Raw genomic sequence first — 25,182 nt, 5'->3', positions numbered from 1 at the left:
CAAGACACTCTTTTACACTTTTTATCGCCCTACTGTATACCCTTTTTATTGGCTCGAGGTCTTCCTATTCTTTTTTTCACGCAACAAAAAAAAAGGATTTAAATATAGTAATTTAACGTCTTCAACTTATTCAGATACTAATTACACTAAATAACTCGAGAATTAGCTCAGAGATCTCATTATTTTACTTCGCCACTGCGTAAAAAATAATACACACCACCGTGTTCATTCTGGTTAAGAAAAACAGTCATGATGTCATATATAAATACAAAAGACCTAAAAAGTATTTGACATTTTTTCATCCTTTTAAGGCAATTAAAGAAAAACAAACCCAAAGCTCTTTGCAGTCACTCATCTGTTGAATGAGCCTGATGAGCGGTTACTACCACCGGGATTCACATAATCTCGCTTTGTAAACAATCTGAATCTTGGAAGGCATCTTCCTAGCATCACCTGTGTAGTAATTACCATCAAACAGTCTCAGATACTTAAAATACTAAAGAGAGCGCGCGTGTGTGTGTGTATGTAAGGGAGAGATAGCGAATGAATAACAACCTTCCAGCTCCTTTTGCGTGCAATTCGATCACTTATCAACTCCAAAGTAGAGATGATTACTCTAAATGTTGGTCTTTTTGATGCTTCTTTGTCCCAACAATCCTGGATTAGCCTGGCAAATAGATAGAGATTTTAAGACTTTCAGAGAGGAGCCATGAACGAATGTTGGTTTCAAAAACAGGACACTTTTTCGACAAACTTACTCTTGTAACCCGAAAGGATATGATTTTGTTGGAGCATTGAATGGTGGACGTTCATCTTCAATATATGCTTTAGGAACTTCGCGGTCTTCTATCTCATGAAATGGTTCACAACCTTCTATCATCTGTTAGGTTTTGTTAACCCACAAAACAACATTCTGTTAACCCACAAAACAACATTCTGTTTATAAATTGTTTAAGCCGGAGGATTTTTACTCTATGAATAGAAAAACTTAATAGCTCTCTCGATTACTTTACCTCTTGTAAGATTAAAGCGAAAGAGAATACATCTACTTTTGTATCATACTCTTCATTCCTATAAACCTCTGGAGCCATATATCGCCCTGCTTAGCCAGAACGAAAAAAGAGAGTAACATCAGCATAGACCCTTCCAAAATAACCATTAGATTGGTTGTAGTTTAGCTTTAGACAATAAAACATTAAAGCTAACAGCTCTAAGCTAGCTCAAGACAAGAACATACACAACTTCACAGAGGAATTTTTAAGATCGTCAGATTAAAGAAACTTACATGAACTGTCCAAGCATGTAACAACAGGTCTGTCTTTTTTAACTGTCTTCTTAACTACCAGCAGCTTGCTGACTCCAAAGTCTGCAACTTTCAGATGTCCCGAATCATCCCGCAGTATGTTTCTGTTCTCTTACTCGAACAAATGAGAACCTTTTGGATATATGAAACATAGTACAATAGAAAAATTGTGTAATGAAATAAATTATACGGATACAGTCAAGAGGAATACATACGGAGGTTCTAGGTCGCAATGGATTATTGCTTCAGGTTTATGTTCGTGCAAATAATTCATTCCCCTGCATATATATATGAAAGGATACCATAGAGATAATCAGAAGCCATACGATCAGAATTCATGTATCATTGCCACCGGTAATGCAATAATATGAACCTGCATGACTATGAGGAAAATATAAAAGTACAGGAAATAGCCACTTAACCTAGCAATTTCAAGGGCGAACTTCACTGCGTGTGCTGGCATTAGAGGTCCTTTCCTGTCTAGATATTGTCGAAGATCTCCCTAGAAATAAACACTTAATAATTAGAAGCATAGATTTTATGCAGTGAAATATGAAACACAGCAGTTTGCAGAGGTTAAGATCTAAACATCTTAAACAACAATTAAATATCAAAGCCATTCTTCATGTCATATCTAACTAACTGTCGAGGTAAACAAAGGACTAGCTCAAAACGTTGTCAGTTTATTTTGTAAGCTTCTTAAGATCTACTCAACCAAGTATTACCAGAATGTTTATAGGATTCCAACTGCTAGTGTTCATGATGGATCTTGAATCTAAGATGATAATTTGTAAACCTGGAGAGGTCATACATCCTCTGAATGTGGTTATTCAGATTGAGAAAGATTAGGACCTTTGGTAAATACTCGGTGACAATCATCATGGGGGTACTCTGAGTAACTGCCCCTAGAAACTGAACAACATTCGGATGGCGTATCTTTTGAAGCAGTGCAAGTTCGTCCCTAAATGCATTCCTGGATACCAGAAGGATATGAAAACCTTTAGAGCATGATTAATACAATAATACAAAGAAATCAATGGATGTAGACTCACACTTTGTCTTCATCAGTGAACATTTCCTCTCCAAAGGTTTTAACAGCCACGTCAATTCCACGCCATGAAGCCTTGTTAAAGGTACCCTGTAAAGCAGACAGACAGTAATTACAACTGTGAACAGCAAATAAAAGCAAGTGAAAACAGCAACAAATAAATTTGGGCAAGGGAACTACTTACCTTTGAAATTTTGACAGAGTTGGAAAAATCAAGCTCTGTAGGATGAATCTCGTACTCTGGAACTTCTTTATCAGTTAGGACATGCATAGGAGCAATCTAAAATCAGAAACGATTATTAAAGAAATCAATCCAAACATTCAGAAACTAAAACATCCATCAATGCAACTATGAGGGATAAACACATACCGTAGGCTTAGCACCATGTTTCTCCAAAAGTTTAATCACATCATGATTTTTGTAATACACTGCATCTGCAAGAGGCTGGTAAGATCAATCACAAATTGTTAACCATCACTGTTATTGCAACCGAGTTTGCTAAATCTAAGTGCTCCAGTAAAACATATGATTTGTGCGGCAATTCGTCGAACACAAAACGAACTAAAGAGTCTACGAGAAGTCAAGTCAGGCAAAGCAAACAAAATTCAGCCCAGAGAAAGTTCGAATTCATACCGTACTACCCCATCGGTCCTTCGTATCAACCTTAGCACCACGGCTAAGCAGCAGCTCAACGACATCGGTTCGTCCTTGACAAGCGGCGACGTGAAGAGCAGTACGGGCATCGATGTCACGGTAATCAACATTAGTACCCGAATCAAGCATCTTATTGATGCCATCGATATCACCTTCGTTGGCTAAATACATTAAACGAATCGTCGGATCCCCGATCCCAGCTGTAGCCGCCGCAGCCAAGTCGTCGTCCTCATCTTCCGTTAACGTATCAATCGGGGTTCTTGATTCCGGCGCAAGCGAAGACTGCCTACCTAGCTTGAATCTCGCCGGCGATTTAGGCTTAATCGTCATGTTCAACAGAGGACTTGGTGAGAATTTTCTGCCGCAAGCAATATGAGCTGTAAATGGAACTGTAACGGCAGCAACAGAAAAGAAAAAGAAAAGTAGAAAAAAAAGTCCCAACCAATCAGCAGGCTTTAAGGGTTTGCCTCTTAATGCGGGTGAAGTATCATACTCGTTTTCCTCCTCCCTACTCATCATAATCTACAGTACTTCATTTTTTTTTGTAATTACTACTCCTTTTTTTATTAAAAGGCTAATTGCATTTTTTTCTCTCTTTTTTGTTGGACATAACTTTCTCCTTTTTTGAACAATTTAACTGAACAAACAAATAAATTTGATTAGTGCAAAAGCAAAGGATGGTACAAAAGTGTGAGTGGAGGTTTCATAATTGAATCACTTTTTAAATTTCAAAGATATTTTGAAAATAATTTGGGATAGTCAGTTAAATACTAAAAATTATAAAACTGCATTTAATTTGCAAACATAACATATGTGTTGTGAGAACTGAGAAGTGACCTTGGTTTAGTAGCAGCGTTCACAAGTCCATCAAAAACTGAATGGGGTTTTAAGTTCCTTCTCATACATAAGAGTTAATTGGGTTTAATGGACCGGCCCGTTGTGACCCAATGCAGTGTATTACCAGCCTCTTACTGGTGAATCTTTGTGCTACAAATATAAAATTTCCATATGTTCATAAATTTTAACTGCAAAGATATTGGACCATTTCCCTTGTTCTTATTACTATTGTCATCAGCCCAGGCGTAAAGAGCTAATGGGCCGATCAATACACTTAGGGAAATTAAATTTCTCAATGTGAGACCAATGAGTTGGCCCATTATCGAAAACCAGATAGTTATTTAGCAATCCGAGGACGCCAATCGACTTCTACTCGATCTACATAGCGTCTGAAAGACACTCGCTCGTGTTCTTCCACCTGTCATTCTCATTGAGCGCGTAGTCTTCACTGCCCTTGCCCGGGTGGATTTCAGAAACGAAAGTCTTAATCCTTTGATAAACTTGACAGATAAGCCTCTTTAGACTTTCCATATTAGTTTTTGACGAACAATTCTATCCGTTGATCTAAGCTGAATAATCTTATCACCGTCGAGCTTTGGATAAACAATGGATCCGATTTTCAATACACTTACCCGCAGAGAATAAAAATATCAGCTACTACCAAAATTAGCAAATGCAGGATACAAAAGCCAAGTCACTTACCGCAAGATTGTTTCTTCTTCTTCTTCTTCGCTTCCTTCCTTTGAAATTGAATTCAGATATTTTTTTTAAAATTTTTTGAGAGGAAGAAATGGAGATTTCGCAGAGAGTGAAAGCTAGATTAGCCGTTCTCACCGCGCATTTGGCGGTGTCTGATACCGTCGGATTGGAACAGGTGTTGCCGGCGATCGCGCCATGGTGTACATCGGCTCACATTACCGCTGCACCTCATGGATCACTCAAAGGAAACTTGACGATCGTCGATGAGCGTACGGGGAAGAAATATCAGGTCCCTGTCTCAGAGCATGGTACCGTTAAAGCCGTTGATCTCAAGAAGGTATGTAACGGATTTGTAATCCTGAACAGAATTGTGGAATCGAGTTAGTTTTATCTGAATTTTGATTCGTCTCACCTAATTTTCCCTGAATATGATAAGGAATTTGATGGATTTGCATGTTTGGTGTGCAGATAACGACGGGGAAGGATGATAAGGGGCTGAAGTTGTACGATCCTGGTTACTTGAACACGGCTCCGGTTCGATCTTCGATTTGTTACATCGACGGAGATGAAGGAATCTTACGTTATCGGGGATACCCAATTGAAGAGTTGGCTGAGAGCAGTACTTTTATTGAGGTTGCTTATCTCCTCAGTAAGTCTTTATCAATCTCGTTGCTTATTCTTGTTGTTGTTGTTGCTTATTTTACTTTTGTGGCGTCTACTTGTGGAAAAGAAAATGTCTTGAAAATTGTGTCTCTCTTAGTGTCGTGTTAAAATTCCCCTTTTTTTGTCTCCAGTGTATGGAAATCTGCCTTCTCAAAGTCAGCTAGCTGATTGGGAGTTCACTGTTTCTCAGCATTCAGCTGTGCCACAAGGAGTATTGGTGAAATTTCTACTCTTTCGTTATTTGGATTTTCATACTAGTGCAAATTCCAAACTTTGTATCAGAATGCAAATCCAAACCAAAGAGGGATTTTGAAAATGATTTCTTGTCAAGTGTACAAGTTGTTTGTCTTGCTTGTAAACCATGTCTATTAAGGATACTGGATCTCTTTCTAGTATTAGTACCTTATGTCTTACTCGCCGTTGTGAATATAGTTATGTGTATATGCTTAGTAAAAGAATTTTCTATGGATTTTTGATCTGAGACGATTTCTGAATGTTTTTGCAGGATATCATACAGTCCATGCCTCATGATGCACACCCAATGGGAGTTCTTGTGAGTGCCATGAGTGCACTTTCTATCTTTCACCCTGATGCAAATCCTGCTCTTAGTGTAAGTTTTGAAATCCTGTTCTTTTCGTACTGTCAAGATGCCTTTTTCTGAAAATGGCTATGCCAACTCGATTTTCTTTCATTGGGTGCAGGGCCAAGACATTTACAAGTCAAAACAAGTTCGTGATAAACAGATTGTTCGCATTCTCGGAAAGGTATTGTTCTATCTGTTGATGATTTGTTTCCTTAACGTATCTGTGTATAAGTTGCGGGACTAGAAAAAGGGTTTACAACGTGTTTGCAGGCACCAACAATTGCAGCAGCTGCTTATTTGAGGACGGCAGGCAGGCCTCCTGTTCTTCCTTCGGCCAACCTTTCTTATTCAGAGAATTTCCTCTATATGCTGGATTCAATGTACTTTCCCCTCTTTCTTCTGTCTTTATTTGATTTAACACTTGCATTTTAAAAGGGTAGTCAGAAAAACTGTGTTTCTTTAGTCAGTTTAAATCTGTTTCAAGCTTCAAACGTGTCTGTAACACAGGATACATTCTTTAATCTTCAATTGATTACAGGGGCAATAGGTCTTACAAGCCTAATCCTCGTTTGGCTCGAGTGCTGGACATCCTCTTCATACTGCATGCTGAACATGAAATGAACTGCTCTACTGCTGCTGCTCGGCATCTTGCCTCTAGGTACTTATCAGTTATCACTGATTAGAGATATTCATTTAGACTTCTTTGAGTGTTTAAATCAGTATTGTGTTTCTGCAGTGGTGTTGATGTGTACACCGCATGTGCTGGAGCTGTTGGGGCGCTTTATGGTCCACTTCATGGTGGCGCGAACGAGGCCGTGCTTAAGATGTTAGCAGAGATTGGGACTGCTGAAAATATTCCAGATTTCATTGAAGGCGTGAAGAACAGGTAACTCAATGCTTAATAACTACAAGCACCAAGTACTCTGAATTGTGGTGAGTCATGCCGGTAATGTTATATCCCTTTTCTATGTTCTCAGAAAGAGGAAGATGTCAGGTTTTGGACATCGTGTTTACAAAAACTATGACCCCCGAGCAAAAGTTATAAAAAAACTGGCAGATGAAGTGTTCTCCATTGTTGGTAGGGATCCTCTCATCGAGGTACTGTAGATCCTTGTGCTCACGTATCTCTCCTAGTATTTGGTTGTCAAAAAAATTCTTATATAACATGACTGTGGGTTAAATTTTGTTTTGACGGATGATGTTTTCAGGTAGCAGTTGCTCTAGAGAAGGCGGCACTGTCTGATGAATATTTTGTTAAGAGAAAGCTGTACCCAAATGTTGATTTCTACTCTGGATTAATCTATAGGTAAGACATTGCTGATTCATCTGACATAGACCCTGTAACCATTAAGTTCTTTACCTGAACCTTGTGTTGGTAATTGAAATGGGGGAAAAACACAGGGCAATGGGATTCCCACCAGAATTCTTCACAGTCCTGTTCGCAGTCCCGCGTATGGCTGGATACTTGTCACACTGGCGTGAGTCGTTAGATGATCCTGACACTAGGATCATGAGACCCCAACAGGTAAAATACATAACTTGTTTGATAGATCAAAAGGTTTATAGTTTGAGCTAACTGAATTGTGTGGCTGCATATAGGCCTATACTGGAGTGTGGATGAGGCATTACGAGCCAGTGAGAGAACGAACGTTATCAAGTGATTCGGATAAGGATAAGTTTGGTCAAGTTTCCATTTCGAATGCATCAAGAAGGCGTTTAGCTGGATCATCTGCCCTTTAGTCTCAATCCTAATACTCACCAATAAAGAAGAAAACATTGGGATACCTCTGGGAAAACAAGAGAGTCTTCTCAACAACATGTGTTGTTTTCTTTCTCTTATTCTTAAACACTTAATAATACAACCCTATTCTTATTGTTTGTCTGTTATTTTAAAATGTTATGATTTAATAATAATAATCTTGTTATAGGGAACGACATGTACTTTTGATAAATTGCGCTTTTATTCCTGTTAATGTTAATTTCTGAAGACATGTCTAACACATTGGTTTGGAAAATGTCAACCACCAAATCATATCATTTAGGATTAACTGAATGTTATTTTTAGGGTGAATATGTTATGCAGATTCCAAGTGATAACAATAAGCTAACCACTCATTGAACATCATATCATATTTTTTTGTACGGTATTTATAATTTGCCTGAAAGTTTCCTATCATTTTGCATTATTGCCAATAATATTTCCATTTCAAATGAGAACAATTGTGAGAAGTGTGAACAAATATAAAAGAAAAGTGACGTTAAATAACAAACCCTGGAGTACCTGACACTGATTAACAGAAAGAAGTAAGAAGCAACCAAAACAATACATAACTGTCGCAGAGACACATACTTAAAATTGGTTAAAAGCCACAAAACTCTGATTGAAGACAAAGAAGACACTGTAGATTCACGCCAATCATACCCACAAAAGTATTAAGACAAAAGTGTTACGTAATGAAATTATCAAATTTCCCCACTATAAAACCATGCATGCCTATATATCACTTTGAACTACAACAGCCACTTGGTTTCTTATTCGCTTCCCTTTCTTGAATTGTGATCTTTTTGAGGTGACAAATGGAGATTTCGGAGAGAGCTAGAGCTCGATTAGCCGTTCTCAATGCGCACTTGACAGTATCTGAGCCGAATCAGGTGTTGCCAGCGATCGAACCATGGTGCACATCGGCTCACATAACCGCTGCACCGCATGGATCGCTTAAAGGAAATTTGAAGATCGTCGATGAGCGTACGGGGAATGAATATCAGGTCCCAGTCTCAGAGCATGGTACCGTTAAAACCGTTGATCTCAAGAAGGTATATATAATGAGTTTTTATGCTGAAGTTATTTCTTCATTGTGGCCATTAGTACTACGAATAGATTGTTTTTTGTATATTGTGTGAGTGTGTATAAATGGATTTTCATGTTTGGTGTGAAGATAACGACAGGGAAGGATGACAAGGGGCTTAACTTATACGATCCTGGTTACTTAAACACGGCTCCTGTTCGATCTTCGATTTCTTACATCGATGGAGATGAGGGAATCCTACGTTATCGGGGATACCCAGTTGAGGAGTTGGCTGAGAAAAGTACTTATACAGAGGTTACTTATCTCCTAAGTAAGTCTTGATCATCTTGTATAGCTCATTGTTGTTGCTTAATTATGATCATCTTGATCATCTTGTATAGCTCATAGTCTTGCTTTTGTGTGGGTATTTCTTTAAAATTTTGTCTCCCTTAGTGCTCTAGTTTACTACTGCTTTTTTTGTTTTTGCATGCAGTTTATGGGAATCTGCCTTCTCAAAGACAGCTAGCTGATTGGGAGTTTGCGATTTCTCAGAATTCAGCTGTGCCACAAGGAGTATTGGTGAGTTTCTTCTACTCTTTCCTAACTTTCTCTAGATCTTCGAGGTGAGATGATTTATCTGAATGTTTTCACAGGATATGATACAGTCCATGCCTAATGATGTACATCCAGTAGGAGCTCTTGTCACTGCAATGAGTGCACTTTCCATCTTTTATCCTGATGCAAATCCGTCTCTTATGGTAAGTTACGTTTTTATAATCCTGCTTTCTTCTGAAAATTTCCACGCCGACATGGAAATCCCCATTTGGTGCAGGGCCTAGGTGTTTACAAGTCAAAACAAGTTCGTGATAAACAGATTGTTCGTGTTCTTGGACAGGTATTGTTCTGTCTGTGTGATTTGGTGCCTCAATGTATAACCGGACTATGAATTATAATATAACGTGTCTGCAGGCCCCAACAATTGCAGCAGCTGCTTATTTGAGGAAGGCAGGCAAGCCTCCTGTTCAACCTTTGAGCAACCTTTCTTATTCAGAGAATTTCCTCTATATGGTGGAATCAATGTACGTTATTGTCCCTCTTTGTTTGATTTGGAGATGGTAGCCATAAAACTGTGCACTTGTTTAGTCTCATCTTCCATTGATTACAGGGGAGATAGGTCTTACAAGCCTAATCCTCGTTTGGCTCGAGTGCTGGACATCCTCTTCATACTGCAAGCTGAACATGAAATGAACTGCTCTACTGCTGCTGCTAGGCACCTTTCCTCTAGGTACTACTTATCATTGGTTAGAGATTCATTTGAGTCTGCTATGAGATACTTTTTAATCAGCACATAAATCCTCTGTTTATGTAGTGGTGGTGATGTGTATACTGCTGTTTCGGGAGGTGTTGGAGCCATTTATGGTCCCCTTCATGGTGGTGCAGTTGAGGCTACGATTAACATGTTATCAGAGATTGGGACTGTTGAAAATATTCCAGAGTTCATTGAAAGCGTGAAGAATAAGTAACTCAATTCTTAGAGAGTATACCTAGAATGTGATGGTCAATATTCCATTAATGTTAACTCTTTTTATTCCAGGAAGAGGAGGTTGTCGGGTTTTGGACACCGCATTTACAAAAACTACGATCCCAGAGGAAAAGTCGTTAAGAAACTGGCGGATGAAGTGTTCTCCATTCTTGGAAGGGATCCTCTGGTTGAGGTACTCTGTATTCTTGTTGCTCACGTTTCCTTGTTGAATCCTTCATATGTATGATGAATTTGGTTTAAGAAAATATTTGGTGTATAAATAATGTTTTCAGGTAGGAGATGCTCTAGAGAAGGCGGCACTTTCTGATGAATATTTTGTTAAGAGAAAGCTGTACCCAAATGTTGATTTCTACTCTGGATTAATCAATAGGTAAGACATTGATTAGTTATCTAACAAATTCTGACTAATGAGTTGTTGTAACCATTGAGTTCTTTCTTTATTTGAATCTTTTTTGTTGGTAACTGAAATGGGCCAAAACACAGGGCAATGGGAATCCCATCATCATTCACCGCAGTATCACGTATCGCTGGATACTTGTCACACTGGCGTGAGTCTTTAGATGATCCTGACACAAAGATCATGAGACCCCAACAGGTAAAATACACCTTTAATATATAAGTGACTTTGTTTAGATAACATTGGCTCATGGCTAATAAAGACACTTTTTGATAGATCAATGAGTAATTAAGTTTTCTTTTTTGCTCATGAGATTATACATTATGCATAGATACATACACTCTTGGATATATTAATGACTTGAACCTTCTTCTTTTTTTGGCTCATGAGTAATACAATTTTTAATGGATATATGCAGTTTTTGAATAGATCAAAAGTTTTTTTTGGCACAGGTCTATACTGGAGCGGGGATAAGGCATTACGAGACAGTGAGAGAAAGAACCAAGCTGTGATTCGGATTTGGATCAGTTGGGTCAAGTTTCCATTTCGAATGCATCAAGAAGGCGTTAGCTGGGTCAAGTCTCGTTCCTATACTACTAATATGAAATTTGACTCGGAAAGCCAAGCGAATATACAAATATATATAAAGAATATATATGCTTATATAAAATATAGTTTGGGTAAACCCCATCCGACCTCGAGTTAGTAATACATGTGTGTGTGTCTATGTATGTATAAGTTGTCAAAATAAAATAAAAATATTTGTGTATTATAGCATGTTTTTAAGAATATGATGTTGAACAATAATCATAAAGTGATAAAAACAGTTCAAATCTAAATTAAATATAACCGAAACAGTAAGAAGATAGTAGACAACAAATCAAGATGAGATTGGTAATTGAACATATATGCAGCAATAATGACGAAAACCAAAAGGGTCTTCTCAACAATGTGTGTTGTTTTCTTTCTCCTTATAGTTAAAACACTCAATAATCTACATACTATTGAATTTGTTTTTCATTTGTTTGTCTGTTATTTTAAAATTTATGATTTAAAACATATCTTAAGTATAGTGGTTCTATAATCAATTCCATCTAATAATTAAGTTGGTATAGGAAATTAAGACATAACTTTTGATAGATATTGTGCCTTTTGTGAGGAAAGTTCTAAAAGAAGATCTTCTTATTCTTCTTTAGTTAATATAACACATTGCTTTAGTTCTAAGATTTTTTATATATCACACATTGATTCGGAATAATTAGTTAACCACCAAATCATATCCTTTTAAAAAAATGTCATACAATATAGTGTTGAATGAGAGATTATTTTCTCCTCAACCATTTGGAAACTCTATACAACAAGATTTCATCCCTGAAACTTGGAAATGAAAAAATGTATTTGGCCGAGTTTTGTTTTTGTCCTAAGCACTAAATAAGAACGTGAGATATATAGTTCACCGCGTCTAAAGACGAAAGTGATGGGTCTCAGATTTAGGACACGAAAGTAGGCCCCACCATACGTGATGAGCTGTATACGTATTTATTTTATTTGTAAAAAATAAGCCCTTTATATTTACGGTTAATTACACAATTAGCCCATTTCTTTCTTCTCCACGATCACAGCGACGAGGTCGAATACGATCTTCTTACCCCTGTCGACAGTTCTGAATTAATATCAATTTTCATTGTCTTCCTATCTCTCTTTCTCTCTTTGGCTTCTTCCAATCTAATTTCAGTGATTTACTTGTTAAGAATTCACCTTTTGAGAGGCCCAGGTATGTCAATCCCAAATCTCACTCTTTTCTTCTCTTAGTTTGGTTTGAAACAATTGAATCTGGTGGGAAATTTAGGCGTGTATCCATATAACCTGACTGCTCAATTCTGAGTCCAATTGATTAGGTGTGTTCTGTGATCTAGATTTCATCTTCTGGGAAACGATCTATCCTAAAGTCGTAGACTTTGATTCAATTAGAAAATTCGTAGACTTTGATTCAATCTGGGAACAAAAAATGGATAATCTGATGAATCTCTGTATGGATCGTTCGAGATAATGATTGGGTGCTTGGTTCATTAGCCTAAGATTTTCCTAGTGAAACTTAAGAATCTTTGCGTGTTTGTTCAATTATAATTAGTAAACCAGAATTTACGAGATTTCCATGTTGATCTCTTTCCTCAATGATGCAAGTATTGTTTCGCATCATCGAAAAATCATCTTCTGTTGTTGGCTTCTGTCAATAGAGTAAGTCTGTTTGTGTCCTTGTTTAATCCCATCTCTTTCATTTGCTGTAGTTTTGAAATATGGCTGGCCAAAACGCGCGTTTGAATGTGGTTCCCACTGTTACTATGCTCGGGGTTATGAAAGCTCGTCTTGTTGGCGCTACAAGAGGTCATGCTCTCCTCAAGAAAAAGAGTGATGCTTTAACTGTTCAGTTTAGGGCACTTCTCAAGAAAATCGTTACAGCTAAGGAGTCTATGGGAGATATGATGAAGACATCGTCTTTTGCTCTTACCGAAGTAAAGTATGTTGCTGGTGACAATGTCAAACATGTTGTCCTCGAGAACGTTAAAGAAGCTACTTTGAAGGTTCGTTCTCGGACAGAGAATATCGCTGGAGTGAAGCTGCCTAAGTTTGATCACTTCTCTGAAGGTGAGACCAAGAATGACTTGACCGGTTTAGCTAGAGGTGGTCAACAGGTCCGAGCTTGCCGTGTTGCTTATGTGAAAGCCATTGAAGTTCTAGTTGAGCTTGCTTCTCTCCAGACTTCTTTCTTGACCCTTGATGAAGCAATCAAGACGACTAACCGTAGGGTCAACGCTCTGGAGAATGTGGTGAAACCAAAGCTGGAGAATACAATCAGTTACATCAAGGGAGAGCTTGATGAGCTTGAGAGAGAGGATTTCTTCAGGTTGAAGAAGATTCAGGGATACAAGAGGAGGGAAGTCGAACGACAGGCAGCTAATGCTAAGGAGTTTGCTGAGGAAATGGTTCTTGAAGACATCTCTATGCAGAGAGGGATTTCGATAAACGCTGCTCGTAACTTCCTTGTTGGTGGTGCTGAGAAGGATTCAGACATTATTTTCTGAGGTGTGGGCTCTCTCTCTCTCTCTCTCTCTCTCTTTGTGCCTTCTGTGTTTGCTCGGTTTCTATTTTCGCCTTCGCGCTGTTATTACTCTCTTCATCAGACTTATGTTTCTTCAAATAAAATGGATTTGATGTAGATGAAATACTGTATCATCTTGGATTGTGCTTTGATATAAAATTTTTCGAGAGATTTGTGATTATTACTGTTTTGAGTAATTATAATTCCCCTGTTTCAAGACCAAACAAATGTAGAATCTTTCTTGTGCTTTCTCGAGTAAAGTTACTTTTGGATATAATTATTGGTGGCCGGGTTAAGCATAGCAGAATGAGAAGGGAAGGAATTTTGTGAATCCATTTCAAGTTAGATCAATAAAGTGACAAAGCATTCGTGAAGCGTATGATACTTGTTCAGGAGACAAGGCATGGCATCACATACTAGGACAGATTCGTTGCTTAATTTATCAGCTTTTAGAGAATCATATAAGTGGAGAAAGAATAACTCAAAGCAAGAAAAGGAATATAAACTGCATTAATACAAAAACTTATCATATCCCTAATATGTAACAAGAAAGCCATTCCTTCTCAGCTATGAACAACAACAGAAATGGCTATTCCTCTGTTCCAAATCAACCCAATTATAGTTATGATTCGGATACACGATCGTCGGGTTGGCGAGTTCCTGCTTTCTCTTCGCGGAATGCTTGGTCTAGGAGTAATTCAGTAAATCAACTTTTCGTCTTGTCATAGATATACACCTAGGAATGTTTTAGCCTCCTTATGTTTTAATATTCTCTTTCAGATAGTTAACAGACACTTGATCGATGATCCCATATCCGCTTACTCAAGAACATCGATTTCATCAACCGTGTACTAAAAATCATCATCCTCTGATTATTCCTGGTTTTGATTTTGTTTCAAAAGTATAGTCTTTACATCCTCTTTCAGAACTTGAAAAATTATATATTGTTCTTGGCAGAGATTTAGTACCACCATCACATACTCGGCATCAGATTCCAATCCGTAACAGCAACAACCTGCGAAGACAACACCTCGAGGCACTAAGACAAGCCGTTCACAACCAATCAACTAGACCCGAGAGCAGCTCAAGATCATCATCACAAACCAATGAAGAAGACGAGATCCTCAAACATCTAACAAAAGAAACATATAACCCAGTTCCAAAAAGCACCCTTCTCAGAAGCCTGAGCTTATACTACAGAAACAAAAACCCGGGAAGCGAAAGCTCAAGAAACACTCAAAATCTCTCAGGTGAAGAAGACGACAAAAGATGCTCCGTGTGTTTAGAAGACTTCGAGCCCAAGGAAACAGTGATGCTCACTCCTTGCAAACACATGTTTCACGAGGAATGTATAGTTCCATGGTTAAAGACCAAAGGACAATGTCCTGTCTGTAGATTCGTCATACTCAAGCCGACAAAACAAGACTCTTCTCCTCCGGCTAATGGATCAAATCTCACCGGAGACATGACAACGAATGATCTCTTCACATTAGAGCTACTCTCTGTGGTAAGAGCAATGGAAGAAACTTTCCTTTTCGGTAATCCTCGTCGCCGCTAGAATCTTTAATTGTACTTGAATTCTCTCAAATGATATTAAATTTATTATTTGGGTTTCCTTTTTTAAAAAAATGAATCCACCATTGATACACCTTTACAGTGGAAAATAAAAAAATTGTGTTTTTTTCTTTTGGTTTTGGCTACACACACAAACTCATCTAGAACTATCACAGAAAGGAATGGCGCCAAAATCACATCTTCGATGTTGCTCCTCCGTCGCAACAGTCCCACGGCGGAACACGGAGGCGCAATCAGGTAAATCACCGAGATCACCGAACAAAGACTCATCTTCCTCTTGGCCTACTGAAAAACCTCTCTCTAGAGTTACGTCGAGGAAATTCGAAGAACCAGATGATGATGAGATCGACGCGTCGTAGAACCACCCGAACTCTCCGATTTCGCTGTAGCAGCCGCCTAATAGCAACGGTGAGTCTACGTGGCTTAGATCAAGTCCCGCCGGTGGTTCCTCTGCGGCGGTGACGGTTAGTTCTTCTTCCTCCTCTTCGTATTCTTCCTCTTTCTTTGCGGTTTTGAGGACGACGGAGGAGCGGTGGTGGGATTTGGTGTTAGCGGAGGAGGAAGGGAAAGGGTGATTGTGGTCGCAGGCGTAAGTAATCATAAGCTTAGAAGGGTCCACACGGCTTCTCTCCACCTGCTTCCTCGCCGGACATCCTTTTGAGCTACTACATCTGTAATATCCCCTGCAAAGAAGAAAAAAGAGATTGATCCACTAAAGTTACTAACTTTCATCTCCAAGTGATTAACTTTAAACTCTTTTAGCAAAAATACATTAGAAAATATAATCAAAGTTATGAACATAACATTTTATGATCAAATAATTCAAACTTTTTTAACAGATGTAATTGTTAGTTTTTGATACAGAAAAAACTAAAATTAACCCCAGGAAATCAAATGAATAAAATGTTAGATAATGGTATAATATTGGCACGTTAATCACGTAGATATATATATATGTAAAATACTTTTCCTTTTTGTGCGCATTACCTTTTGTGGCTTTTTCTTAGAAATCAAGATCTACCGCTACTTTAATATTTCACACTTCCCCCAAGGTTATCCAAAAATATAATACTAGTACTAGTTAAAAAGAAAAATTCAATTAGTGAGTGATGACCCATCTCTAATTGTTCCTTAATTACAAGTTCACAACATCAAAAACTCCCCCCAAGAATTAAGGAGCTGGCGCGTGTACCCACGCGATATCAAACGCGTCCGTAATTCAACAAAACTCTACGAGATGCGTACGTTAGCCCAACCACCGTCAAGGCTACTCTACGCTTTCTCATTTCTAAGCCGCCGCTGATTAAAACGACAAAAAGGACACAACGGTAATTAAAAAAAGAGTCTGTTTACCTGGGATAAGGCGAGCCTTTGATCGGTTTTTGTCCGTACTTTCTCCAGGCCCATGAATCGGACGGTGGATATACTTCGCCTCTGCTCTTAGATCCTTCCACGTCAGCTATCGGAACTGAGACAACTCTCTTCTCTACGTTCCTCCTACTACACAACAATTATTAACATTTTCAGATCATTTATCTTGTTTTCCAAAACAATTCGTAATAATAGCCAAAAAAAAGTTCACAAACCTTTTCTTTGGAGTTGGTTTTGAGATCTTTGAGTCTTCACAAGAAGAAGGAGATTCAGGAACGACGTCGTTGTAAGTCTCATCTTCTTCGTCATCCGATTCTTGAATTGCTGCTCTACGATGCATGATTGATCTCGACCGTCCGATTTCGCCGGAACAGGACAACGGAAGCTGTTTTTTTGTTGTTGTTCTGTTGAGAGCCGGAGAGGGTGGTGATTAAGAAGGTGATTAGTGAGAGGGTTTTAATCAATCTTGATGTGATTATTATTCTCTACTTGTTTGGGGACGTGCAGGCAAATATCAAAGGTATTATATTGTTATTATATCGGTCATTGCTATTTTATTTGAATAAAGATATGACCAGTTGTTTTGTAGTGGATTAGTTTATTTATTTTTTGAAAGGTTCTCTTCTCTCGTGGAATTTTATTTTATTAATACCATGAGGTTTGCTAATCAAATTATTTCTTTAATTAGCTGGACATTTTGATTAAGTCCATGCATAATTATGCAAATCTATATTATAATTATCCGCATCTGATCTATAGACTGTGATCTTTTTATTTTTTTGCTGTCCATCTAAGAAAAAAAAGAAAACATTATGCTCATTTTTGTAATTTCCGGAATAAAGTTAGTTGCAACCCATCTAATGATCTAAAGCTGGTTAATTATATGAACTCCTAACTAGAGATGTTGTAATGCGATTAAAGTTCAAAGAATTAGTTTAAACTTTTAAGTGAAACTGTACATCGGTTAAGATGATAGTAGTTCTTAGGCTAAGGTTAGTGAATTTTCCCAAAATGCATCATGTTTGTGAACGTGACATATTATTCTTGTATATCATGCTTACTTATTTTCTTCTTATTGTTTACGATTTATCCATTTTGGACTAAATCTATATTCCATTGAAAATTAACCTTAATTTGAATCTTATGTCAAGGTCATTTTCATAAGAAGTTTCTGTTATTTAAAAACTTGATGTACAATGTTCTCTTATTCTCTGCTAAGCTTAGTTTTTTCGTATATATCCCCATCCAAGATCTTATTGACTCCTCCGTTTTAAGAAGTTTACATACCGCGAGAACTCTCTTTTCATTGGAAGCTAGAGGTTACCAACCCTAATATATAAAATGACATTGAGTAATTCATTATTTACCAACAAGTTCACATGGGTTTAACCGAATTAGCAAACAAAAAAAAATCTGGTCCAAAAAATAAGTGATCAGAGGTCCAAAAAATAACGTGCAATGAATCTTGATACCAAAAAAATAAAAACGTGCTATGAATCTTATATCGAAAAATGAGAAGGAACCAATAGTCCAATACTATTGTAGTATTAGTATTAAAAACATGAAGCTCACAAAAACAACAGATTCACATCGCTTTTATGCAAGAAAATCGGTTGCTTTAATGTTTTAGCCCGTACCATCCAACAGAAAGAGGTTATGAGATCTTAACCAAAAAGTTTCCAGAGAGTGACATGGCCCTTTTCATGACAAATGGATACTATCTTAATATGTCACATTTGATGACGTTTTGTGGATGAATTTGGCCAGATAAAAACTGCAATTCATCTGAGATAAAAAGTAAAAATAAAAAATAAAAAATATATATGGGTCTAGAGACAAATGACTTTTAATATTTTATAAATGTGTACAGAAATTTGGGCTGGAAATGGCTTATAATAAATCTGTGTGGGATCAAGTCAAGATTCCTCCAGTCCTTTATTAAATTGTAAAATCATAAATAGATAAAACTATAAAAGCCTGTGTCATAATTATTAGTTTAATTACTCCATTATTGTCTCCAACTTCTTCTGTCAGAATGGAGCCAAAACTTGTATTTTCTGGTTGTATAGGTTTTCTGATTAGTTTATGTATGTAACGCGTGTTTACACACACAAAACGTATGTAATGTATATGTTTGATTTGGTCACTTCTGATCATGATAATTAATGTCGAACCAATCAATAATTCGCTCGAATCTGATGCAACTGAGAATTGACAATGAAACATGATTGGATAATGTTTTTGAAGTTGTTGTTATGTTAAATAATGTACAAGTACACAGGGTAATTATATAATTGACACGTCTTCTAAATATTAAACATATAGACGCATAGTCAAAGATTCGTTTAAAAATTTATGTAAAAATGCATTTTACCTCATGAAAAACTATAACGCAGTTATTAACTATAACACCAGAATGCGATTATAAGTCATAACACAAACGATTATTGTTGAACTAAGAGTGTTATTTTACAAAATTACGGTTTGGGGATGAGTTATGTAGATATAGAGAATGTTCATTACCTGTCGGAGTATCGAAAATTCGGAAATGTGTTTTAGACCTTTAGTCAGCTTTTGTCGGAGTAGTAGATACGCAAAATATATAAAGGAAAATCAAAATGTCTGAAGAACAGAGAAGCAAAACAAAACTGAGAAAATACGATTTGAACCCAAAAAAAACAAAACAGATGATAGCTATTTGTTTGACACATTTGTTTAACCAGTGATGTTCTGAGACTTGTTGAGAATGACTCCTTCATATTTCACCTGGAACCATTTCATGGCATCATCTTTCGTCACTCTATGCTGGATTCCAACACGAGTCTTGCATCTTCTGCGGCGCGCAACACGGTAACCTGGTCGCTCAAGAACAACATAGAAGTCCATGCCGTAGATTCCAGTCGATGGATCATACCTGAGATCAAATATATATTTAAAAACCCCGTACGTTTGATCACTGGTTACACAAAAGCCACTCTAAAGTTGTTCTATGTATGTGTTAGAAAGAATGAGACTTACTTGATACCCAAATCAATGTGCTCTTGAATACCAAAACCAAAGCAACCAGTGTCGCTGAAGTTCCTTCTCAAGAGTTCGTATTCTTTAACTTTCAATCCACTCTCAAGGAGCTGCATTGCCTTCTCTCCCCTGACAGTCACATAGCAAGCAATCTTCTCATTACGTCTTATACCAAAAGAACGAACAGTGTATCGAGCTGCAAAAGAGATAACAAGTGTTAAGATTTATGTCAAAACTCTCTTCATCCAAAACAAAGTTACAATCATCTTCCAAGCAATTGATACAAAACAATTGATAGAGCTACTGATTCTCACTACGATTATCTATGGATCCAGGCCAGTAACAATTAAAAATCATACACCAAAAAGTAAGAACTAATGACCTTCAAAAAAACTAACTCATCGTCCTAAACTTCAGAAGCATCGTGCCCCTGTTTTAGTCGAGATCACTAACTATCTCCAGCAAATTTTCTCAGAGATCGAACGATGAATTGATACAACTTAGAAAATAACTTACCCTTGGAGAAAACAGGAGTCTGACCACTCAATTGTTCCAACACCTACCAAGTTATCGAAGAACTAATTCCATTAAAATCGAGCATACACACAGGGTTGATATGAAAACCAGACAAAACAGATAAAAAAAAGTGAAACCTTGGAGGCTCTGGTGAGACGATCTCCACTCTCACCAACGGAGATGTTGAGAACCAGCTTCTGCACTTTAATGTCCCTCATTGGGTTCGATAGCTTCTTCTCCGACGCCTGAATTCAACCAAAATATATATCATCAAATCTCTATTTGAAACATCAAAAAACGTGAAACCAAAGAAGAGGAGTTAACTGCGACGGACCATTTCGGATTAGGGTTGCGATATATCTCCGGCCGACGGGAAAACACGAATCGGAAAGAAGAAACGGAGATGAAGCGGCAAACTATATAAACCCTAGTTCTAATTAGCCTTCTAGGGTTCTAAGCAAATTTTACGAGTACTCAAAATGACGATTGTACCCTCCTTTCTCCATCAAGCCCACGTTCCCTCACGTGACCTTTTTTCTCATGAACTAATATCATTCTCGTCTCTGTAGAATATAGTAATGGGTCAGGATTGGCCCAATAACTAGTAGCCCATAGAGATTCGAAAAAGTTTATTTGATGATTATCTCTATGACTCCATGTTTGATCACTCAAGTGTTTACATCATTGTCTGTTTTAGTAAATACCGTTACATAATAAAAGCCTCACATTTCGTCTTCTCTGATTGATTTATTCATTGAGAACCTATGCTTGCTTTACCCGGAGAGTTAGGAGACCGAGCCAAGCTAAAGCTACTAGAGCAGCCACTAAGCTTTGAAGCTGACCTACGGTTTCTCACTAATGGAACCAGTGACTGCACCACATCTGCCATTAAGGGTCTGTAGTCAGCTTCTGCTTGAACACACATTGCTGCTATTGCTGCAACTTGAACAACTTCTTTCGTAGAGTATTGTCCTTCGAGTGTTGGATCCATTATGTCTACTACTTTGTCTCTATCAGCCAATTGAGGCAAAGCCTGGAGATAGGAAAAGTTAAGTTATTAGAGCAAAGACAAGAAGAAATGACACAAGAGCAGTTTGTGAAAGGAACGCGTACCCAAGAGACAAGAACACCTTCTCCTGTAGCTCTCTTCATATCTACTGGAACTCTACCGGTTAGTAACTCTAACAGGACAACACCGTAGCTATAGACATCCGACTTTGTTGTCAAGTGACCAGTTAAAGCGTACCTGACATAAGATATTGAAAATATTGGTATTAGTATCCAACCTATCAAAGTTAACTGATGGAAACAAGAACAAAGAGATGATTGAGTGAAAAACATACTCAGGAGCTACATATCCTTGTGTGCCTAATACACGGGTAGAAACGTGTCCACCAGCTTTATCTGATCCGACTTTAGCCAATCCAAAATCTGAAACTTTGGCATTGAAGTTTCTGTCCAGCAGAATATTGCTGCTCTTAAAGTCTCTATGAATCACCGGGGGTGATACTTGTTCATGGAGATATTCCAAGCCTTTTGCAGCTTCCACAGCTATTCTCATCCTAGTTTCCCAATCTAATCTTGGTGGGACAGAACCAGACCCTAAATGCAAGAAAAAGAGATTTTTCTATCAAATCCAACAAGAATTCCAGACGTATATTCACCAATTCGTAATTATTATACACTATCTAGGATTCATGTTCAAATTGTTAGCATCTAGACAGATAGACTAAATTTGGAGTCTTCAGATGACAACTTCAAACATGCAGCAACTTCTAACTCTACTGGAAAAAGAAACTTACTGTTGGGAAGATACAGGTGTTCCTGCAGACCACCATTTGCCATGAACTCATACACAAGCAGCTTATGACTATTGTCTGAGCAATAACCAAGAAGTGCCAACAAGTATGGTGAACGCAGACGGCTCAGTAACTCAACCTGGCACCAGATACAAAAAATTGATCAATCAAGTAATCAAAAACGCTGCAAACAGCAAAATGTGCATAAGCTTTGAAAAAATAAAGATCAAAGAGTAAGCTAAAAATAATCAAACCTCCATCTTGAATTCTTCTTCCCCTTGCTTTCCTGCATGATCCATGAGCTTGATAGCAACTTTTCTGCCATCGTTAAGCACACCACGATAAACCAAGCCAAACCCACCATTCCCAACCACATTAGACTTGCTAAATCCACCAGTTGCTGAATGCAATTGCTTAAAGGTGAAAATTTGCAACCCATTTTCAGTAACATCTTGTACTTTCTGACAATCGCCTTTTTCCTCACAATCAAACCCTAAAAATCGACAGGTAAAACAATAACAGATTCAATACCCAGAACATAAATCGAACCCTAATTGAACAATTATCTTCCAAAATTATTCCTTAATTAGAACCAAATTTCAGCATCCGGCGTAAGAACAAGAAATACAGGTAAAAAGATAAGAAGGAGAAATGAAGTGTGAATTGTTGAGCTTACTCTTGCTAATTCTGTGACGCTTAGAAACCTTGTTACGAATATAGCAGTAGTAGCTAAAGGCGACGAACAAAGAAGATAAAGCAAGACAAGCAAGGACAACGATGGCTACTAATGCAGCTCGCTCTTTCTTTTGGTATGCTTCGTCTGTCTCCATTTTTGTTTCTCCCCCACAGACAAAGAAAAAGCCTTTTACCAGTTTCCAGAAATGGAAAAAAAGGAAAATGAGAAAACCCTAGAAATTGCCAACTCAAGAGGAAGAAGAGATGAAATTGAAACAGTAGAGGAATAATTTTTAAGCTTCGGATTTCGTGAAAATTAGTTTTTGGTTTTTGTGTGAGTGTGTGTGTGTGAATGTCAGCTTCACTGACTCACTGTACTGTTTTTGTTTTGTGGCGCGGGGAACAGTGGCACCCAACTTTACTATTTTGTCCCTTTAGTTTCATTTTGTACAACTTAGTCCCTGACGCGTAAAACGTTATCCAGGCCCAAAAATTAGATATTATCCAGCCCAAACTTAGATATTATGTTAAAAGGTCAATTTCTCTTGACAGTTTTCTACTATGATTTCTGTTTGAATCAATACATATACAGAGACAAAAGAGATCATTATTGGCAATTGATCAATTTCAATCTTCAATTTCTTTAAGAACATACATCCGTGGCAGATAAAGTTTACGAGACATGACGAAAAAGAAAGAGAAGAGATTATTTATAATGACAAAAGGTTCCAAACAGCTTTGTTTTTCTTACATCATGAAAGATTCCTCGCAACAAACTACTACGCCATTAAACCAAACCATACATAGATATAGTTTTTAGGATATGGTAAAGCATGTGGACTGGAGAGAAACTGCGATCAGCTTTTGTTGTTACCTTTAAGAGCTTTGTTCTACACTTCTACTTCTTTCCACGGAGTTTAGCACCAAGTGCCCTCTCCAGCTTTGAAAGGATCTGTTGATTCGGAATTGCTTTCCCAGACTCGTATTCTTGGATCACTTGTGGCTTCTCATTGATCAGCTACAGAATCAAAACCCATACAATGAATTCAATTACTGACGAAAGACAGTAAAAGAAAGAGAAAGATACAGAGAAAAATGAAAGTACATGGGCAAGTTGGGACTGAGTCAGCTTCTTCTCCCCTCTAGCTTGCATGATGGCTTTCTTCAATTCAGTGGGCACACGATCATCTGATTTCAAAACCATACACAACCAAGGTGTTAAAGATAACCAACACTACTAATCAATCTAAGACACATATGGAAAACACAGTGATTTGCGGATAAATAGTACATAAAGCATCAGCTCGTGGCATCCCAATAACCCATCAACAAAAAAAGACTTCCACTCACTAGTACAATTCAAACATTGCAAGAAAACAGACCCTAAGAATCTAGTTCACCCACTGTGTCCAAGGGATATAGAGATAGATACTAACATTACTATATCAATATAGAAATCAGATCAATACACCTTGAGAAAGAGATTGAATAACTCACGAGATAAGTTCTCAGTATCATCATCTAGCTTCTTTGTGTTCAAGGAGGTGCCGCTTGATGCAGCCTTGTTCGATCCAGCATTGACTAAACCCAGCAATAACAAAAACAACAAATCTCGTTAGATGATTACTTGCAACAACTAGAAATACTCATATAGAACAAAGGAGATTTCACGAAAAAGAAAAAATGATAAAGGCATATTCAAATGTCAAAACAGAAACATCAATCTGATACGAACAAGAATCCATAAGTAAAATCGGACGAACTGTTACTGCAGCAAACGAAATTCGAATCACAACAGGCGAAAACCTAACACAGATCTCTTCTAAGACAACCACAATAATCCAGTGACGGCGACGAAGGCAAATAACCCTAATCATGGAAACTAAAACACAGCGTAATAAAACTCATCTAGATTCAATCGCCAAATTTAACCTAAACCAGAGAAATATTCTCCCACAACTTAAGCTACAAAGGTAGATCAGAGAGACGGAGATAGAGAAAGAAAGAAAACAAACATTTTCGAACGGTCTCAATATCGGCGCCGCTTCGACGAGCGGCGTTGACAGTCTTCTCGTCGCGCTTAGCTGCAGCGTTAGGAGCTCTCTTGCGGATCACAACTGGTTCCCAATCCTGAGTAATCGGTCCAATTCCGGCCATGGCTTCTCTTGTGATTTTCTTTCTTCAACTGTTTTCTAGGTTTTTCTTCGTTCGTGGATAATAACAAGAAATGAGAGAGAGACAAGAAGATAAACTAAGCCGTGTTCGTTTTGCGATTTTATATTTTTGATTTTTCGACAAGGGTTACTTTAGTAAATTAGCTAAGATTGAAGGGCCCATCGAAATATTATTTTTAACTTCTCAGCGAAAATATCTTTAACTTTGGATAGTTGAGACAGACTTTCTCGTAGATAATTTTGGCCCAAATTTGATCTCTATATTAACTAAAAAATGTTAACACGCAAAAACTATAACCAATAATATTAGAGTTGGTCGGATTTTTTCTTCCTTTTTGACGATGTCGGAATTTAATCCGAAATTGTATAACTTGTTGATATATAAAATGAGAAAACTCTGATTAAAAAAAAATGGCACACAGGGCACAGCAATTAGTCAT

The 25,182-nt window shown here is 37.6% G+C and overlaps 9 protein-coding genes and 1 long non-coding RNA gene across 19 annotated transcripts; 5 read left to right on the top strand and 5 right to left on the bottom strand.

Annotated features, from left to right (window-relative positions):
* Nucleotides 1-5: 5 nt before the first annotated feature.
* Nucleotides 6-3,948, bottom strand: AT3G58760 (Integrin-linked protein kinase family). 6 transcript variants are annotated; one of them, NM_001339932.1, is made up of 13 exons: nt 3,844-3,948; nt 2,986-3,643; nt 2,722-2,796; nt 2,536-2,631; nt 2,356-2,441; nt 2,156-2,276; nt 1,726-1,805; nt 1,519-1,581; nt 1,286-1,407; nt 1,014-1,099; nt 759-913; nt 556-667; nt 163-453 (listed from the first exon to the last, which is right to left on the bottom strand). In NM_001339932.1, the coding sequence occupies exons 2-11, from the start codon at nt 3,523-3,525 to the stop codon at nt 884-886; spliced, it is 1,299 nt and encodes a 432-aa protein (NP_001325818.1). In that variant the 5' UTR covers nt 3,526-3,643; nt 3,844-3,948; the 3' UTR covers nt 163-453; nt 556-667; nt 759-883. The 6 variants fall into 6 exon arrangements, with proteins under 6 accessions (NP_567074.2, NP_001325816.1, NP_001325817.1 ...); NM_001339933.1 differs by having other exon boundaries at nt 759-880; NM_115738.4 differs by lacking the exon at nt 3,844-3,948 and having other exon boundaries at nt 6-453; nt 759-880; nt 2,986-3,413.
* Nucleotides 3,949-3,954: 6 nt separating this feature from the next.
* CSY2 (citrate synthase 2) lies at nt 3,955-7,786 on the top strand. The gene is made up of 12 exons (NM_115737.3): nt 3,955-4,879; nt 5,011-5,191; nt 5,337-5,422; nt 5,711-5,815; nt 5,907-5,969; nt 6,059-6,168; nt 6,327-6,446; nt 6,525-6,674; nt 6,766-6,886; nt 6,997-7,094; nt 7,190-7,313; nt 7,388-7,786. Exons 1-12 carry the CDS (start codon nt 4,634-4,636, stop codon nt 7,526-7,528), a joined length of 1,545 nt encoding a protein of 514 aa, NP_191434.1. The 5' UTR covers nt 3,955-4,633; the 3' UTR covers nt 7,529-7,786.
* Nucleotides 7,787-8,301: 515 nt separating this feature from the next.
* Nucleotides 8,302-11,319, top strand: CSY1 (citrate synthase 1). The gene is made up of 12 exons (NM_115736.2): nt 8,302-8,602; nt 8,725-8,905; nt 9,068-9,153; nt 9,228-9,332; nt 9,407-9,469; nt 9,544-9,653; nt 9,740-9,859; nt 9,944-10,093; nt 10,169-10,289; nt 10,390-10,487; nt 10,601-10,712; nt 10,967-11,319. Exons 1-12 carry the CDS (start codon nt 8,366-8,368, stop codon nt 11,024-11,026), a joined length of 1,443 nt encoding a protein of 480 aa, NP_191433.1. The 5' UTR covers nt 8,302-8,365; the 3' UTR covers nt 11,027-11,319.
* Nucleotides 11,320-12,038: 719 nt separating this feature from the next.
* AT3G58730 (vacuolar ATP synthase subunit D (VATD) / V-ATPase D subunit / vacuolar proton pump D subunit (VATPD)) lies at nt 12,039-13,904 on the top strand. Its single transcript, NM_115735.5, has 2 exons — nt 12,039-12,288; nt 12,803-13,904. Exon 2 carries the CDS (start codon nt 12,812-12,814, stop codon nt 13,595-13,597), a length of 786 nt encoding a protein of 261 aa, NP_191432.1. The 5' UTR covers nt 12,039-12,288; nt 12,803-12,811; the 3' UTR covers nt 13,598-13,904.
* A 190-nt stretch (nt 13,905-14,094) lies between these two features.
* AT3G58720 (RING/U-box superfamily protein) lies at nt 14,095-15,548 on the top strand (the record flags this gene model as incomplete). Of its 4 annotated transcripts, NM_001339930.1 has the most annotated exons (4): nt 14,124-14,315; nt 14,395-14,462; nt 14,572-15,121; nt 15,345-15,548. In NM_001339930.1, the coding sequence occupies 4 exons, from the start codon at nt 14,184-14,186 to the stop codon at nt 15,546-15,548; spliced, it is 954 nt and encodes a 317-aa protein (NP_001326028.1). The 4 variants fall into 4 exon arrangements, with proteins under 4 accessions (NP_001190129.1, NP_001326028.1, NP_001326029.1 ...); NM_001203200.2 differs by lacking the exon at nt 15,345-15,548 and having other exon boundaries at nt 14,095-14,315; nt 14,572-15,226; NM_001339931.1 differs by lacking the exon at nt 15,345-15,548 and having other exon boundaries at nt 14,144-14,307; nt 14,572-15,172.
* WRKY69 (WRKY DNA-binding protein 69) lies at nt 15,176-17,181 on the bottom strand. Of its 2 annotated transcripts, none has more exons than NM_115733.5 (3): nt 16,776-17,181; nt 16,543-16,686; nt 15,176-15,872 (listed from the first exon to the last, which is right to left on the bottom strand). In NM_115733.5, exons 1-3 carry the CDS (start codon nt 16,898-16,900, stop codon nt 15,326-15,328), a joined length of 816 nt encoding a protein of 271 aa, NP_567073.2. In that variant the 5' UTR covers nt 16,901-17,181; the 3' UTR covers nt 15,176-15,325. The 2 variants fall into 2 exon arrangements, with proteins under 2 accessions (NP_567073.2, NP_851020.1); NM_180689.3 differs by having other exon boundaries at nt 16,543-16,689; nt 16,776-17,180.
* AT3G09145 lies at nt 16,207-16,551 on the top strand. Its single transcript, NR_141512.1, has one exon. It is a non-coding gene; the product is annotated as an other RNA (long non-coding RNA).
* Nucleotides 17,182-18,987: 1,806 nt separating the features above from the next.
* Nucleotides 18,988-20,647, bottom strand: AT3G58700 (Ribosomal L5P family protein). The gene is made up of 5 exons (NM_115732.4): nt 20,429-20,647; nt 20,232-20,339; nt 20,095-20,137; nt 19,579-19,774; nt 18,988-19,474 (listed from the first exon to the last, which is right to left on the bottom strand). Exons 1-5 carry the CDS (start codon nt 20,429-20,431, stop codon nt 19,276-19,278), a joined length of 549 nt encoding a protein of 182 aa, NP_191429.1. The 5' UTR covers nt 20,432-20,647; the 3' UTR covers nt 18,988-19,275.
* Nucleotides 20,648-20,691: 44 nt separating this feature from the next.
* AT3G58690 (Protein kinase superfamily protein) lies at nt 20,692-22,964 on the bottom strand. The gene is made up of 6 exons (NM_115731.5): nt 22,570-22,964; nt 22,148-22,386; nt 21,897-22,032; nt 21,438-21,696; nt 21,208-21,340; nt 20,692-21,127 (listed from the first exon to the last, which is right to left on the bottom strand). The coding sequence occupies exons 1-6, from the start codon at nt 22,721-22,723 to the stop codon at nt 20,846-20,848; spliced, it is 1,203 nt and encodes a 400-aa protein (NP_191428.3). The 5' UTR covers nt 22,724-22,964; the 3' UTR covers nt 20,692-20,845.
* A 155-nt stretch (nt 22,965-23,119) lies between these two features.
* MBF1B (multiprotein bridging factor 1B) lies at nt 23,120-24,845 on the bottom strand. The gene is made up of 4 exons (NM_115730.4): nt 24,584-24,845; nt 24,066-24,149; nt 23,674-23,756; nt 23,120-23,586 (listed from the first exon to the last, which is right to left on the bottom strand). Exons 1-4 carry the CDS (start codon nt 24,723-24,725, stop codon nt 23,467-23,469), a joined length of 429 nt encoding a protein of 142 aa, NP_191427.1. The 5' UTR covers nt 24,726-24,845; the 3' UTR covers nt 23,120-23,466.
* Between the last annotated feature and the right edge of the window lie 337 nt (nt 24,846-25,182).

Source organism: Arabidopsis thaliana, chromosome 3, assembly GCF_000001735.4.
Source record: "Arabidopsis thaliana chromosome 3, partial sequence".
NCBI classification, from domain to species: domain Eukaryota; kingdom Viridiplantae; phylum Streptophyta; class Magnoliopsida; order Brassicales; family Brassicaceae; genus Arabidopsis; species Arabidopsis thaliana.
Note: the sequence above shows the minus strand (reverse complement) of the source record. Positions and strands in the feature narration are given on the sequence as shown.